Source organism: Cricetulus griseus, chromosome 2 (assembly GCF_003668045.3).
Source record: "Cricetulus griseus strain 17A/GY chromosome 2, alternate assembly CriGri-PICRH-1.0, whole genome shotgun sequence".
Lineage (NCBI taxonomy): Eukaryota > Metazoa > Chordata > Mammalia > Rodentia > Cricetidae > Cricetulus > Cricetulus griseus.
The window spans coordinates 121,086,829-121,104,889 of NC_048595.1; the positions used below are offsets into that span (position 1 = coordinate 121,086,829).

Genomic DNA, 18,061 nt, shown 5'->3' on the forward strand with positions numbered 1-18,061 from the left:
AATTGAGACATGTTATGTGGCCACTGCTGGTTCAGTGGTCCCTATTTCCTCTAAGTGCTAAAAGGCAGAGAAGGCTAATCCCCGTTTCAAGACATTACTCTAGGTAGGTATCCTCTTTGCCTGATATTTTTTTCCACAGGAAACTCACCTATGATTGGTGACAGATGGCAAAATGAACATGTCTATTTGCTGTTTCCTGAGAGCATCACTTTACTATTAGTAATGCATTTGTAAGTTGTCTCCATACAAGATTATTTTGTATTTAGAGTCTGATTGGGCTCTAGCTTTAAGAGAAATTAGGTACGAAATCACAGGTGGGCCTGGGGTGGGGTAGATAGGTAAGAAGGTAGAATAATGGATTTTCACACCTTGTTTAAAAACATCTGTCACCACTTCAGCTAGGGAAGCAGGTAGGCTAGAGCTTGACCTTTACCTCTCCTTCTGTTCCACCAAATCAAATTCCTCAGTCTCACCCCAGCTCTGCAACAGAACCCCTGCTGAAGGCTCCCTTCTACCTCATCTGTAGTGGATCCCACAGATCTTTCCCTCCTCATGCCCCCCAAGACTCTCTTCTTTGTCTCAGCCCACAACTCCAGCAGGCACTCCCTTGGGAACCCACAGGCCACTATGGGCAGGAAATCAGGTAGGCTAATTGTGGGTCTTCACCTCTCCCTCTGCTCTTCAAAGTCCAATCCCTCAGCCTCATCCCCAGCTCTGCAGCAGAATACCCACTGCAGTCTTCCTTCCCTCCCTCCACCCACCCATCTCCAGGGCATCACACAGACATTCCCCTCCAAAAATTCCTCCCATCACTCATTAGTGTGCCCTAGCCACCTACTCCACCAGACATCCCTTGAGAGCCCAAGACCACTCTGACCAGGGAAGCAGGTAGGATAACTACAGATCTTCAACTCTCCCCTCCTTTCCTCTAAGTCCAATCCAGACCCAAGATTCCAGACTCACCCCCCAGCTCTTTAGCAAACCTTCAGTTGTGGCCTCTCCTCACCCCCTGCCCTCATTCCCAGGGGATTAATGAAGCAGATCCTGGCTGAACACTCTGCTCAGTGGACTTCCCTACCTACTTGTCTTGTGGACTTTTCTACCTCCCCCACTCCACCACACACACACACACACACACACACACACACACCCTTTCCATTCCTAAGTCTCAGGTCCCAATGTCAAGAAACAGTTCTTACCTGGAACCCTCCACTGCCCACACCTATCAAGGCTCCAGAAGGTTTTCCTATAGGCAACACACAGTCACCACACTCTCCCAAGAACCAGAGAAGAGACAAAAACTAGGGAACAAAACACTCACCCAACAAGGCAAGACCAGATACCAGCAACTAGAATTGCAATCTTCCCAATTCCAGATGTGTAGACCACAGCATCAAAACACAGTCAATAACAACTACCAGGACAATATGTCTCTGCTAGAGCCCAGCAACCCTACCAAAGCAGGCCCTGAAATATTCCAATATGGATGAAGCACAAATGAAAGACAGTCTTTATAAATATAATAGAGGTCCTTAAAGAGGAAATAAATAAATCCCATGAAGAAATCTGTATCTTTAAAAACATAAACAGTGGAAGGAAATGAATAAAACAATCTAAGACCTAAAAGTAGAAAGGAATCAGTATTTTTTAAAAAACCAAACTGAGGGAAATACAGAAATTAAAAATTTAGGAACTCAAACAGAAACCCTAGAGGCAAGCTTCACCAATAGAAAACAAGAGATGGAAGAAAGAATCTCAGGCACTAAAGACATGATAGAAGAAATGGATACATCTGTCAGAGAAAGTGTTAAACCTAAAATACTCCTGACATAAAATATCCAGGTGATGTGGAACATTAAGAAAGGACTAACTCTAAGAATAACAGATAGAGAAAGGATAACAAACACAGGTAAATATATGGAAAATATTGTCAACAAAAACATAAAAGAAAATTTCCCTGACCTAAACAAGAAGATGCCTATCAAAGTACAAGAAGCATACAGAACACTAGAATAGGAAGTCCCCTCAGCATATAATAACCAACAGATTAGATGTACAGAACAAAGAAAGAATATTAAAAGCTGCAATGGAAAAGAACAAATAACACATAAAGGCAGAACTATTAGAATTTGACTTCTCGATGGAAACTCTAAAGCACCAGAAATTCCTGGATGGATGTACTGCAGACTATAAGAAATTACACATGCCAGCCAAGACACAGCAAAATCTTAAATCACCATAGATAAAGAAAATAAGACATACCATGATAAAACCAAATTTAAGCAGTATATATCTACAAAACCAGTCCTACAGAAGCTACCAGGAGGTAATGTCTAACCTTAAGAGGTTAAATACATTCAGGAAAACATAGGGAATGAATAATCCAAGACAAACAAATCAAAAGAGGGGAAGCAGACAGACATACACAGAACAACAACAAAATAACAGGAATCAACAATCAACCTCTCAACATCAAGGATCACAATTCACCAATAAAAAGATACAAACTAATTGTAAAGACAGGCTCCATCCCTTAGGTGCATTCAAGAAACACACCTCAATGTTAAGGATAGCCATCATCTAAGGGTAAAGGTATGGAAAAAGGTATCCAAACAAGTGGACCTACGGAATACATTGGTGTAGCCATCTTAATATCTGACAAAATGGACTTCAAGCCAAAACTAATTACAAGAGACAGGGAAGGACACTATATCCTCACCAAAAAGAAAACCCACCAGTACAACATTTCAGTTCTTTGCAGCTATACACAAAACACAAAGGCATGCAGGTTTAAAAAAGAAACTGTATTACAGTTTAAGTCACATATTGAACTCTCTCCAATAAACAGGCCATTGAGACAAAAACTAAACTAAAAACTAATGCTGGAGCTAACTGGTATTATAAACCAACTCGACCGTATATCTTGGACACAAAACAAGTCTCAGATATAAAACAGTTGAAATAACATCTTTCATCCTATCTGACCACCACAGATTAAAGCTGTATCCCAACAACAACAGGCACAGCAGAAGACTTACAAACTAATGGCAACTGAACATCTCCCTACTGAATGAAAAATGGGTGGGGACAAAAATTAGGAAAGAAATCAAAGAATTGAATGAAAATGAATACACAGCTGAATATGGTGGAATATACCTTTAATCCCAGCACTCAGTAACAGAGGAAGGAAGATCTATGTGAATTCCAAGCCAGCTTGGTCTACAAAACAAGATCCAGGACAGCCAGGGCTATTACACAGAGAACACCTGTCTGAAAAAATAATCAAAAAGAAAGAAAATGAATACACAATATACTCAAACTTATGGGACACAATGAAGGTGGTGCTAGCAACTCAACAGCACACCTGAAAGTTTTAGAACAAAAATGAAGAAATCACATGAAAAAGGAGGAGAGGATAAGAAATAACCAAACTCAGGTCTGAAATTAATAAAAATAGAAAGAAACAAGCCAAATACAAGGAATCAATGACAGAGTTGGCTCTTTGAGAAAATAAGATTGACAAATCCTCATCAAAATTAGCTAAAAGGCAGAGAGAATATCTAAATTAACAAAATTAAAAGTTAAAAGGAAGACATAACAACAGACACTGAGGAAATCCAGAGAATTATAAGGACATGGTGTGAGAACCTATATTCCACCAAATTGGAATATCTAAAACAAATGGGTAGTTTCCTCAATACTTACCACTTACCAAAGTTAAATCTAAATCAGATGAGCAATTTAAACAGGCCTATAGTCCCTAGTGAAATAGAAGCAGTCATGAAAAGTCTCACAACCAAAAACAGTCCTGGGCCAGATGGTTTTAGTTAAGAATTCTATCAGACTTTTAAAGGACACTTAATGCCAATACTCCTCAAATTATTCTGGAAAATAGAAACAAAAGGAACATTGCTCACATTGTTTCACAAAAACAGTTACCCTGATATCCAAACCACACAAAGACCGGAAACAGAAAGGGAATTGCAATCCAATTTCCCTTATGATCATGATGAAAAATACTCAATAAAATACTATCAACCCCAATACAAAAATAAATTTAAAAATGACATGCACTAGTAGGCTTCATCCCAAAGCTGCAGGAATGGTTTAACATAGGTAAATCAATAAACGTAATCCATCTTATAAACTAAAAGACAAAAAAAATATGATCATCTCATTAGAGGCATAAAGTGCTTTTAACAAAATAATCCAACACCCCTTTGTGATAAGAGTCTGGAGAGATCAGAAACACAAGGTACACACCTCAACATAATAAAGGCAGTTTACAGCAAGTCCACAGGAAGTGACAAACTCACTCTTGTCACCCTGCATAAAACTCAGCTCCAAATATATCAAATACCTGAGAGAGAGGGAGGGAAGGAAGGAGGGAGGGAGGGAGGAGGGAGGGAGAGAGATCTTGGAACACTCAGCTCTAAATGTGATGTCCTCATCAAATCACTCCCCTCAGATCTCTGGGAACCCCTGCAAAAGAGGAAGCAGAAAGTATGCTAGAGTCAGGGGGAGTAGATGGAGGCCACCAAGAAAACAAGGCCCTACAAACAATATGAGCAAAACTCATACGAACTCACAGAGACTGAGGCAGCATGAACAGGGTCTGCACAGATCTGCACCAGCTCATCTGTGTATATATTGTGGTTGCCAGTGTATTGTTTTTATGGATTCCAGAGTGCTAAGGAGTCGGTTGCTGATTCTTATGCCTGCTGTTGGGCTTTTTCTTTCTGTTGGTCTGTCTTGTCCAACTTTGATGTGACAGTTTTGTTTTATATTATTACATTTTATTTTACTATTTGTTTTAAAATGAATGAACGAATGAATGATTGAATACCTCGTCATTAGGGCATAGGTTAACAACTGAAGTGTCATTTATACCTTCTGGGAGAGGGTGGGAGAGGGAAAATCAGTTTTCTCCAATGGCGTGACATTGGGTATCAACCACGTGAGGGAAGGCCTCGTGTTCAGGAGTAGTTGGCCAACATGTAATGAAAGCCACAGTTTTTTGTATGTGTGCTTTTATTTGGTTACAGTTTTGTTTGGGATTTTTTTTTAATTGTTTTTGTTCTTGTTTTCCTCTTTTTGGATGATGTCTTACTTTGTTTTCTTGATTGGGGGATTTTGCTGTTATATTGGGTTTTTGTTTGTTTGAGAAAGTATTTAAGTTGGGTGGGTAAGGAGAGAAGGAGGATCTGTCAGGACTTGGGGAAAGGGAAGAATATGATCATAATGCATTTGAATTTAAAATTGTTTTAAGGAACAAAAAAAGTATAATAAAAGAAGAATTTTCAGTGAGTAGCTATGCACACCAGTGGCTATAATAGACTAAAAATGAATAAATGACTATCTTTTGTTGTCTGCACTTGTTCCTGATGAGCTGCCACAGTTTACTATTCTACCAAGAGAGTGTATTGAGCTATATAGAATCTGCTTGCTCTGGCCCCGTGGCACACAGGAAACTCTAAACTTATTGTGCCCAAACTCTGAACCCCTCAAATCACCAAGAGACCTAATCTGATGCAAAAGCAAAGAGTCTTTAATTTTACAAATTAACTCAGGTCCCCCATCCATCAGATACAGTGGGTGGAGTAGGAGGGACCCCAAGCAGCAGTGGGGCAGGGCATATATTGGGGTAGAGCAAGGGGAATGTCTGGGGGGTCTGCTAGTTGCATAGCAACAGTTTCAGGATTGGTGCACCTACGGGCTTGGGCAACCTGTCCTGTGTTGATTGGTCAGCTGCAGGAAGGTTGCTCTGCCTAGAGGCCCTTCCAGGGCAATGCTACATTCTGAATTCTATTGTTATCAGTAATTCCTATCCAGAGCCTGCCAGCTAACTTCTGATTGGTTCCTTACCACAATGGAGGGTTTCTGGCTTCCTAGTGACTATGGCAAAGTCAGGCAAGGTCGGGGGCTCAGCATGTGTCACTGAGTCAGAGGCGCACATCTTGTTGGGTCTTTTCTGCAGCCTGTCATGGCTGCCAAGACAGGAGGCTGGGTGAGGGTTTGGGCCCTTCAATCTAAGTTCTGCTCCTAGTGATGGATGTCTCACCCTTCCTGTTGCTGAGCATTGAGTCCCACTCACTGAAAGCCACCATTAGCCCTTGGAAACAGAAGAGATCATACCCTTCAGGGACCATCTCAAGGGCACTACAACTGCAACACATTCACATAGATTCTTTGTATGCATGCCTTACTTAGCACAATGACAGCTGTGTCCCAGCAACTTGTTCTCTCTGGTTTGGGATCCCTTTGCTTCTCACTGGTATTTGGTGGCTTTCTGATGGATTATATGAAGTGTTTACTTCATTATATGATGTTAGGACCACTGTAAGAGCATATGCTAATATGTAGGCATTGTGTGAAATGCTGAGTTTAGATATGGATCAGTTCCATCATTGTAATAGGCTATGTACCCCTGTCCTCACTGGAAAAGAAGGATGTCACCAACATTGCAGATGTAAAAGAGTTCAATGTGGTTACAACTGAAGGTCAGTCAACTATCCTATTCTCCCTAGGGACGTCATCATCCTTTCATGTGGTATTGTAAAATGCATCCCTGTTCTCTGCTCCTAAAACTTTGTAAAACCTAGTTCTCACCTGTCTTAGTTAGGGTTTCTTATTGATGTGAAGAGACACCATGACCATGGCAACTTTTATAAAGAAAACATTTAATCTGGGTGGGCAGTTTCAGAGGTTTAGTCCATTATCATCATGCCAGGGAGCATGGTGGCATGAAGGCAGATGTGGTGCTGGAGCTGAGAGTGCTACATCTTCCAGGAACAGGAAATTGACTGACTTGACACACTGAGTGAAGCTTGAGAAAAGAGCCCTCAAAGCCAGCCCCCCACAGTGACACTCTTCCTCCAACAAGGCCACACCTCCTAATAGTGCCACTCCCTTGGGGGCCATTTTCTTTCAAACCACCAAAATCGCCCAAGTGAAGGGATTACCATGCTGCTGCAAATAGAAGGCCACACCTTAGTGTACAGATTCAGATTTCTGTTCACAACCATTTTAAAATTCTTTATTCACCTACAAGGCACTTTAGGTCATGAATAAAGTTCCCACTCATGCTACACATTTATCTTTTAAAAGTAATTTAACCTGTGTGTATGTTGCTTGTGTGCCATGGTAGGCATGTGAAGGTCAGAGATAATTTGTAAAAATCTTCCTCTGCTTCCACCATCTGGGTTTGTAGTCACATTAAAAATACTATTTCAAGGCTGTAAAAGAAAAGACATTGGAAAGAACAGAATCAAGGGCAGACCACACACACACACACACACACACACACACACACACACACACACACCCCAGATGTAACACCATGATACCTAGAAAACAAGTAGAAAAAGAAATCTTGGCAAGCCTACCAGGAATATGAGCCCAACCATACTTTGGACTATCATCGTCTTCTCTTCTGCTTGTTCTCTGAAGCAGGGCTCATCAGGCCATTGCTAAAATTTCTGTACTTATTTAAAAGTGGAAGTGTTGGGGAAGCATGATTTTAAGGATCCAAGATCAATACATAGACCTATTGTTCATTCACAATATTAAAAATTGGACCACCAGATATTCTGTGTTCTTAGATGTGCCATATGAGAAATGCATACCACCACCTACAAGGTGCCTGTAAAATCAAGCCTGACCTTGAACTACTATTGTAGTAGAATGAGTCAAATCTGGATATGCATAAAAAAGTAAGAGAAAAAACCAATTATGAGAAATTGTTAATAATTAAGATAACTTGAGGAGACATAATGGCCAAATATAATGTAAATTATCATCTCAACAAATCTGTGATGAAACATTTCTAGATAATTAGAGAAATGCAGGTATGAAATCTATATTAAATGTTACTAAGAACTGTGGTGATAGAAACTAGGTAAAAACAAGCAGACAAGTTGGTAGACAAATTCTTACAGTCAGGCAGGTTGTGATGGCCTAAGCACTATATCACTGGGCCAGTTAATTCCTTGTGTCAGGCTTGTTCCACTGTGGCAGGCCTATGCAATGCCATTCTTGGCTCCCACATACTGGGTACAGCAGCTGCTTTTCTCCACCTCACTGAGCCCAGCATCATGTGTTCACAGAGAAACAGTCTTTAGAAGCTGCACTCTTCCTCCTAACTTAAGACTGGGTGAAAGTGTAAAATTCCATTTTTATAATTGCATCTCTTTATCTCTCCATGGGAATCCCTGTTAAAACGCAGAGGTTAAATGTAGTGGCGTGGCATTCAGACTCCAGAGAAGTAGAAGCCTGAAGTAAATGCTATAGGGTGAGTCCAGAGGACCAGGGACCTCCTGGGGTGTGCAGGGTGAAGCACCATTTGCAGGGAAAAGAGGGGCACCAAAAAGAAAAAAAAAATAGAAAGTTAAAGTTTTTTGATAACTATTTCAAAATATGACTGAAAAGTTCATTCCAAGCCATAGAGTCACCAAAGTGAGGTAATAGAAGAGAAGTTTCCAGACACAGATGTGAAATTAGTGTGAAGCAGCCTCCTTTGCTACGATGGCTGTGATGACTTTGGAAGGGAAATCATCAGATTCATGCAGATCCTCTCATTCCAAAGGCTGCAAGAGAAGCAATGTTCATGGCCTGCTCAAAATGGAGGCAACAAAACGACTGACACAGGAGGGTTTAGTGCTCTGGTTTGCCAGAGAAGTGAAATTTCTTTCAGTGGCATGGAGGGAGGCTTCTGGAGAGAGATTGGAGGAAGAAAACAGAAGGCTAAGTAGGAGGTTTAGCAGAGAGGGGGGAAAGAGATGGAGGAGAGAGGAGAGAGTTGGTAGAGATTTTAAGAGAAACTGGCTCATTCTGTGATGGGGTCTAGCAAGTTCACAATCTCCCGATGAGGCTGGGAGATGGAGGGAGCGGGGATAAATTAATGCTGCAAGTGGCCTGCCGAGAGAATCCCTGGAACCTCAGGAAACAGGGCTCTTCTTATGGTGAGGCTTTCAACTGATCCCACGAGGTTCATCCACACTGCGGGCCAAAATATGATTTACCTGGTCTATTGATTTAAATATAAATCTCATCTGAAGGACACTGCCAGGCATAGGCTTTTTTTTTTCCTTTTTTTTTTTTTTTTTTTTTTTTCACTAAATATTTGGGCACTGTGGCCAAGGCAAAATGGAGCCGGGTCCATGATTTGTCTCAGACCAAGATGCCTGTTAACAGTCTATTAGGAAGAGGCTATGGGGTGTGGCTAGTGAACTGGGGATATGTACTGCCTTCCCCTCTGAGGCAGTGAGTCCACTTCATCTAATAATTTTGTGGCTGTCAGGCCGCCTCCCCATCCGCATTGCCATTCCCATTGCCACAAGCTGATCTGAAAGCCTTCGGCGAGCGAGCCAGACAGCAGCCGGTCCACCCTACACTGCTTTGCATTTCAAAAGGCCTGGAGAAAGGGACAGGCTTTTCATTTATCAGCACTGAAGTTCTTTAAAGCAATTCGTATTTTCTTTTTCAGGTCGAAATAAGTAATGACATTGACTCTGAAACGCGGCTCCTGGACTTGAGTTAGGGAACAAAGAAGCTCTGGCCTCTGGCACTGGGGATCCTACAGCGTCACCTTCCTCCCAGACAGCAGGACTGCAACCCCTGCGGGCCAGTGAACACGGAGCTGCGCGGTCTTTGGTCTCAGCCTGTGTAACATTAGCGTTGTTTGCTAGATGCGTTCTGGGTGCTTGGGTGGGTATTTTTTAGTCATCTTCTTCTTATATGAGCACTTGTAAATTTTAAAAAAGGAAAAAAAAGTTTTTTAAATTTTTTTACAGTATTTAACTTGAGGCATGCAAATGAAAAAAAAAAAAAAATCTGTGAAAATCATCTCCAAGTCTAAGGGGACTGTCTGTGTTGCTGAGGAAGTGCAGGCTACTGAACCCTGCTAGGCTACTGGGTTTGTGTAAACACACAGTGCCTATGGGCATCAGACAAGGTTAGACCTGTGGCAGCTTGCACAAAAACTGGATCCAACTTTCAAACTAAGCGTGGGTCACTGTTTAAACAGCACAGGACAAAGACAACTCAACTTCTGACTACCCCACAACAATATCACGGCAATCTAAATTTCCAGATTCATGCATATCTTGTTCTTGCAATATTCTGAGATGCATATATATATGTGTGTTCATATGTATTGTGAGTACAATAGGAAACAAATTATTAGTGAAGGCCCTTCCCCTGTGGAGGAGGCTTGGCTGACTCTGAGGTTTATATTTTCTGCTCTTTGTTTCTCTCCCAACACTGATGTCAGACCCAAACACACAGCTGTAGAAATCACAACCATAAATCTGCAGCCAGGAACTTTTAGGATATCCAAAGGGAACATTCAAATCCTATGGAACTCTAAAGAAACCTGTAAAGAAAATATTTATGGTTGACTTACATCAATTTTTCATTCTCCCATCCATCCAATAACCAAGAAAATTATGTGGGAAACCTAATTTTCTAAGGGAAAAAAGGTCCACCTTGGGGAAAAAATAAAATAATTTAGGGGCTTTTTAAATTTAAACAAAATGTACACGTAGTGAAATGCTGAGATTTTAAGGGTACAATGTAACTAATTTTGAGAAGTGCACCAACTGGGTAACCAATGATTCAACCAAAATACAGACCATGTCTGACACTTAAGAAGCCTCCCTTGGGACCCCCTTCCCATCAGTCACCATGATGCCATAGACTCCCAACACATACCACATTATAAACTGCACTGTGCCTGAGTTAGTCTGCTGATTCAAATGGTAATCCCATCTGGTTTTGACCAAACATTGTGACATGGTCAAATGGATACAGAAAACCTGAGTTGGTTCTCACTGCTAAGGTTTTAACAAATAGCTGGTTAACTGTCCATTCACAATGTAAGGCAGGCGCAAGTCTCACATTCATGTTTTTCTGTCTCTCCATTACTTCCCATGTGGGAATACATTTGGCTCCTTTTGTATACACATGACAATGAAGTTTTCCCTCTGTCAAGCTTCTGTCTGTTCACTGTTTGCTCCAGAGATGGTCCAGTATGGCTCATGTATCTCTAAGACACCCATAAACCACTGAAATTGATGCAAATTTTTGTATGTTTGTGGAGTGTCTCTGTTCCCCCTTCTTCCTTTTTCTGTGCATAAACCATTTGCTAGTGATCAGAATTTAATGCAATCACCTCTACCTTAATACCTCTATGTTTATGTCCCCTAGGTTATGTCCTTTCGGTCAGCAAACACTAACACTCACTGAGTTCTAGCCTACAGAACAAATCTAGATTCTAAATGAAAAGGAGCTCTTGGAACCTGAAGGATGGTGCCATCAAAGTCCAATTCTGCAACTGAGGGGGTGGGAGCCCAGGACTGTGGCAGAAGTGAAAGAATGACACCAAGCCTAAGTCTTATTTCTGAACCCCTTGGCACCAAGCCTTTTCAATCATGGCCCAAAGAAGACTATGACTTCTTTTGAGTGAATGACTTCCCTTTCCTTGGGGCCTCCTGCTACATTATGTGGTATCACAGGAAGCTGGGATGCCACCAACTTATTTATTGTAGCTTCCAAACATGTTTCAAGGTCAGCGAAAGTTAGGCAGCAGATGGATGAAAAGATTAGGGAACTCTCAGACACAAAATGCCCTGGTCATAAAACAGTACACACCAGAGAAAAATTGAAGGCATGTGTTCCCCAAGGATCCTTTCCACCAGCCGTGTGAAGGGAGAAGAGGTGTCTTCTGAAACAAAAAACACATCTCCACACTTCTCCAAACCTCGAACACGGTTGGTTCACTTGTTGAGAAAACAGCTTAGCACCTTGTTCTACTCATTTCCTTATTCCTTCAGGAAAACAAAAAACAAACAAACAAACAAAAAAAACTTTGCTATTCCCGTAGACCTACGTGAGAGGGGGGTAGCTTTCTTTCAGTAGACTGACAAGACATGGCAAGGAGATGCCTGTCTGCTTCATCCAATGAACATCACACTCCTGATAAGAGAAATTCATCTCCATTAGAATCAAATAAAATGTGTGTTGTGAAGATGAGGGAAACTATCATGACCACTAAATCGAGTAATGAATAAAAACCAAAATTGAGCTTTTCATCTCTGAAAATTAGAGTTTTGCCAAGATTAAACAGACCTTTATTTTACACTTAATTTTTTTTAATGATGATCCCAAGATGGTCTCATTATGCAAAACATCCTGGGTGAGAAGTTTTTAAAACAAATACTTACCACTGTGAGCCACTTTAATAAGGAACTTGGAGAAAAATCACAGTTGATTAGAATTCAGGTGTTCCGACTTAACATTTTAGACCAAAACAGCTTCTTCTTTCTTTACAGGGATGGCTGAGTAAAGTAGGAAAAAATACAAATAACTGATGTGTTATGGACCGGTCACAGGCAGCTCAGTTACACTCAAGCACAAGACAGGCATTTATAAGCTATTGAAGTAACTCCAGCAAGGCATTAATATGGTGATGAACCAGCCCTAAGCTGTGAGCAAAGCTACTACTGTCCAATGATGATACAAAACTTGGGTCTTTGGAAGCAGCCACTAGGTGCCACTGCTGTGCTCCAGAGACTTTGCTTTCCTAGCCTCCAATGTTCATCAACATCAGTTGATGTACATCAGCAAAAGGACTCTGGCTTCTGGTGTCGCCCTGGTTTCAGTGACTGTTGAACTTCTGGCACCATCCTTGAGCTCACACATGCCCACCTGTCTTAAAGACATAGAAACCTTAAATTTCTGAACTTAAAAAAATATTCCTTCAACACTCAAATGGCCTGTAACATTTTGGAGTCAAAGAAACTTTAAAGTGTCTGGAAGTCAAGTTTACATATTTGTTATAAATAAGACAACAAATTAAAAGCAACAACAAAAGCAAAACCAATAGCAAAATATTACTCCTTCTGTGGCTAAATAGTGTACCACTCAGAAAGGGATAGTTACAGTTTAAACATTTTTAAAATGTACTTATTGATTTATAAAAGGGGGGAAAACACTCAAAGTGGAAAAAATGCACATTTTTGTGAGTAGCATCTCTTTACTGCCTAAAAAAATTTAGAGAAATTGCCACTTCTACAAGGTGGAAAAATCTGCTTAAAATCTGGGATATGTAGGGGGAAATGGTGGCCACAGAGAATTAATCATTTTCTTTGAACTTGAATTCATACAAAGGGCATAAATCCTACTAAATTCGAAATGTTTAAAAAATGAAATATTCAAAGAATCCATAATATGCTTTGCTTGAACTTGAGATATATAAGAATAAAAGAAAAAAGGGAAGTAAAAGAACAAAGAAAGATCAGAGTGAGAAATAGGATGAACGAATGGAAATGGATTTTCCTCACGGATTTGGACAATCTCAGTCCTTACTTCACCTTTGCCTGGTTGGTCAAATGGTTTTGTTTACTTTAGCTGAGTGAAAACACTGAATTATTTTCCACCAAGAGCACACTTTTCCCTTCCTCTTCAGAGTTGAAAAGAACTAGGGTGAAGAAATTGGTAATCTAGGTGGTTTGCCTCATAGAACTGGCATTTATAGAGAACCACACTGAACCATCAATGACCATTACTATCACCAACACAAACAACAAAAAGACAATGGCTTAACTACCATGGCTGCCTATTCCTCTTCATATTCTAAAATTCTTGAGAGAATCAGAGGAGATCAGCATGTGAGCTTCCTAGAGATCTTGACCACTCCTTGACTCTTTTGTGACTACCATTCTCAAATCAAAACTACATTCAAAATGGCTATGGGAGCTTATGTCTTTGTTTTTTTTGTTTTGTTTTGTTTTGTTTTGTTTTTAAATTCTAGCCAAGGAGGTGGGAAAGTCACAAAGGATGGTGTCCCTTTTGCTTAAGGGCAAGTCTCAGAAGCTGGCTGCATGTTATTTCTTCTGACATCACTTGTCAAAGTTTGATCTACCCAAAACTTTGTGGCAAAGAAAGCTGGGCACTAGAGCCTATTTTCTAGGTGACATTACACCCATCTAAAAACTAAAGAGAGTAAACACATATAAAAGAATGAGAAGTCTCTTCCACACACTTCAAGAGCATAATCTTGTCGAAATAGGGGGTCTCGATTTCTTAATTGAGCATATACTTTCCAGTATTGTGAAAAATGTCATCATCAGCTCTGTGAAATAAAAATTTCTACTTCTTGCAAAAAGCAAGAAAAAATTATCTGGTCTTTATGGTCAGAAAGAAACCATAATGTTATTAAATCTGAGGATCGTGAATAGAAGGGACCAAATCCATGACTGTCAGATTAAAGTAAGCTATATTTTGGGTGTACATGGGACTGGCCAGCTGGTTGTCTCACCCTAAGTCAGGATTTGAGAGAGCAGCTCCTCCTGGCCTGTTGAAGTCCTTTATACAGGAGAGATAAGGTGTTCCCAGGGGCAAGAGAGTCAGCCTTTATAGTTATACATTGTTAGAAAAAACACAATGGAAGGGAAGAAACAGGGTGGGGAGTGTGAGTGTGAAGGGTGTCACAAGTTTAGTGTAGGTTGAAAACATGTTTGTCAGCTTACATCAGATCTAAGAAACAGGAACTTAGTATTAATTACAAATAGAAATCTTAGCTTGCAAGGACTCAACATAGAAACTTATTGTTTAACTGCAAACTAAAACTTTAACCTGCACAGAGCAAACAGGAACTTATCCTTATCTGTATTGATCTGCAAGGGATATTTTTCCTGTTTTGGTCTCACACTGTATGATACTAGATCGCCCTGTGTTTTCTTAATTCTGCAGAATGTGTTTTGGCTTTCCTGCTCTTGGGAATGACTCTAACTTGAAAAAAAAAAAAAAAAAAAACGAGTCCAATACAGGGCTCAGTCTACACAGAACAGCAGCAACAGGATTAGATCTTCCACTGACTGACTGTTCCAAAGCTCTTCAGAACTGATAAAAATGGCCTAATTTATTATATTTAATTCAGTAAGTACCTAGGGAATACAGTGTTTGGGAAGGTGGGTCAGGACAGGTAACTGAGAATATATGATCATTTGTATGCTGACGTTATCTCTCTGTTAAACTGGGGCTCACCAAGCATGCTGGCACAGGCCTATAACCTCTACTACGTGGGAGGCTGAGGCTGAATGAACACAATTCAAAAATAGCCTAGACAGGTTAGTGGGAATCTGTCACAAAAATTAAAAGAGGGAGAGGAAGAAAAGAAAGAAGAAGAGGAAGAACAGAGAACAAGAGGAGGAAGAGAAGAAGAAAGGAAGGAGGAGGAGGAAGAGGAGGAGGAGGTAGTTGTTGAAGTTTAAATGAGGATGAGCTGGGGGGGGGTGTTTCAGTAGTGGATCACATGACTACAGTTGAACCCAAGACCCTAGATTCAATTACCAGCACTACAAGAATTAAAATGAAAAAAAAAATATATAACTTTTAAAGTTGGCCTGCCTTTCTCTTAACTTTTTTCTTTAAAAAACACATTAGTCTTAAGAAACTTACTACTGAGAAAAAATGAAAAACTTTTTGTCTTTAGACTTTATTGTATCTTCTTTCTGGGCTAGTTCCAAGTACTGCTTATTCAATAAAAGTCTAGGAAGTGATTTCAGTCCCTGAAAAGTGCAGGTCGCATTCACTCTGAGCATAAAATGTCTCCAAATCCAGCCAATAGGCCAGATGGCTAAAGATGACTAGGTAATCTGGGCATGAGTGTCAGATAACTGGAGTCCAGCACTCAGAAGCTTAGGTAGAAGGGTTGCTTGAGCCAGGAAACTTAAAGCCAACAAGATGCCATTTAATTTTTTAAATGTAAGCAACAGGGGCTGGAGAGATGAATGAGTGGTTAACAGTGGTGAACTGCTTGTCTGCTGCTCTTGCGAAGGATCCACGTTAAGTTTCCAGCGTCCACACTGGGCAGCTCACAACTCCCTATACTAACCAGCTCTAGAGGATCCGATTTCCCCTTTTGGCCTTTACAGGCACTTGTACTCAGGTACACACCCCCACAAGAGTATGTTCTTTCTCTGCAAGCTAAACTTGTCCCAATTGAGGAGGAGGACACTGAGGCCGCTCACAGCAGTGGGAGCTCCGCCTTGTGTTTCATTCGATCTGTGAATCAGTCTAGCCTATTTCGTATGCATTCATGACATGGCTATCTTCTGTAGGGTCCCGAATGACCAGGATTTTTCGGTCAGCTCTTCGCAGTGACATTTGGGGCAGGTCTGCATAACCCTGGATGTTCAGGTTGCAAGCCACCTGCTGTTGGCCTGCTTTGCATCACTTGTCTCTCTGCTTTTCTCTCAGCAGAGTCACTAGCCAGAGGACATTTGTGTTCTCTTGGTTTTTTGTTTTATTCTTGACTTCAGCTTTGTCTTCTCAGGGACAAATCAGAAATCCCAGATCACCAGTCACTGTTTTGTTGTTGTTGCTTTTGTTTTGTTTTGTTTTGTTTTGTTTTTACTTTCCACAAGACCGAACAGCTTGGTCTCCCTGTACCTGCTTTCTTCGCTTGTAGCTTAAGTACAATTTCATGTGTTCTGAACAACCTGCACACTGTGTTTTACCAGCCAGCATGCAGATAGTTTACTTTCAACTGTTGGAAGACAGGTCCTAGGGGAGTGAATCTGCTAATAAATTGCTTAAAGTCACTATTTGGCATGCTTTACATTTTCATCCCTCTTAAAACTCCACCTTCAAAGAGGAATAGTGTTTTATTTCTGGCATCTTATATCCATGGAATCGAAAAGCGAACTCACTATCTACAATTTACAATAGTTTATGAAGACCACCTGCACCCTCCTATGAAAGTCAGAACCCAGTAATCACAATTATTGCCACTGAATTTAGGTGGTGATAATAGAAACAGGTATCACCATGAATATTAACCAGCTTTCCAGTTCCTTCATCAATACCTGCATTGTAGCATATCGACTTTTCTTTGCATTGCCTTCTTTTTTATCATTGTAAACTGTCATTATTTAATCCTAGGCCTATGGGGTCTGCTTTGACTAGATGCTTGTCAAAGTAGGAGGCGTGAGCACTGGTTTCAGAAGGTTCTGGTCTTCTTTCCTTTTTTCTCATTTGTTTCAGGGCCTGTAACCATCTACCTTCCTTGATTTCCTTCCATGCAAACCTTGCATTTCCATACCCATAACCAAGGAGCTGCATAATAATTACACACAGCCTTTAAGAAAATGGTGTTTTCGTTAAAGTTCTGCTGCAACTCTGGGCCACCATGTGACAGATGCTGCTACAAGACCAGGGTATTATTAGCATCAGTAATAATTGCAATAAAAACATGCCTAGTTTTCTTTTAAAGATGTAGATGTTACTTTTTTTTTCATTGCACATAACTCAAGGGAAACGTGGGTGTGAACACTTCAAAACACTTTCAGATCCTCAGGGGAAACTCTGAAATGAAGAGAATTAGAATTAATACCTACATCAGTTCCTAGAGAAAAAAACTGCCTGACACAGAACAATGAAGCAGTTTCTCATCCTCTCTTACAAACTTGTAAGTTAGAGTTCCCACTGAGAACTCTGGGGCTGGAAACAACGAGAAATTTCTGACTTTTTAGATTTTTCTGAGACTTCTTACACATGATGAGAGCCCTGCTGCCTAGCAACTTCCTACACACACAGCAGAGCCAAGAAGCAAAGGACAGACAAAAGGGTCTCTGCTGCTCCCAGTAGGATATATATATATATATATATATATATATATATATATATATATAGAGAGAGAGAGAGAGAGAGAGAGAGAAAGAGAGAGGGAGAGAGAGAGGGGGAAGAGAGGGAGGGGAAGGAGGGAGAGAGAGAGAGAGAGAGAGAGTGCATAGCTTCACAGAACAGTGTTTCATTCCTATTATGATAAATCCAGATGTTAGTTAAAATCATGACTGTGTGAACTAAGAGTGGGTGGTCCTCTTCACCCCTCTTACAATCACGATCACTATTGCTTTCATCTGAGTAATTGCTTTGGGCTACCGACCACACAGACCTGCATACTCTACGCTTCTTGAATGTTGTGTTGCTGTTCACAAGATGATACACCCAGAGCACATGTTGGCCCGGGGTTATAAGCATCCTCTGATATATTTAGATT

General features: G+C 40.6%; 1 protein-coding gene across 1 annotated transcript in view; it reads left to right on the forward strand.

Annotated features, from left to right (window-relative positions):
* Positions 1-17,621, forward strand: part of Nkain3 (sodium/potassium transporting ATPase interacting 3) — a 358,162-nt gene extending 340,541 nt beyond the window's left edge. Inside the window, exon 7 of the mRNA XM_027402969.2 lies at positions 9,485-17,621. Within this exon, the coding sequence (XP_027258770.1) occupies positions 9,485-9,538 (54 nt within the window). The 3' untranslated portion in view covers positions 9,539-17,621. The remainder of the gene's footprint in view (positions 1-9,484) is intronic.
* Positions 17,622-18,061: the final 440 nt, after the last annotated feature.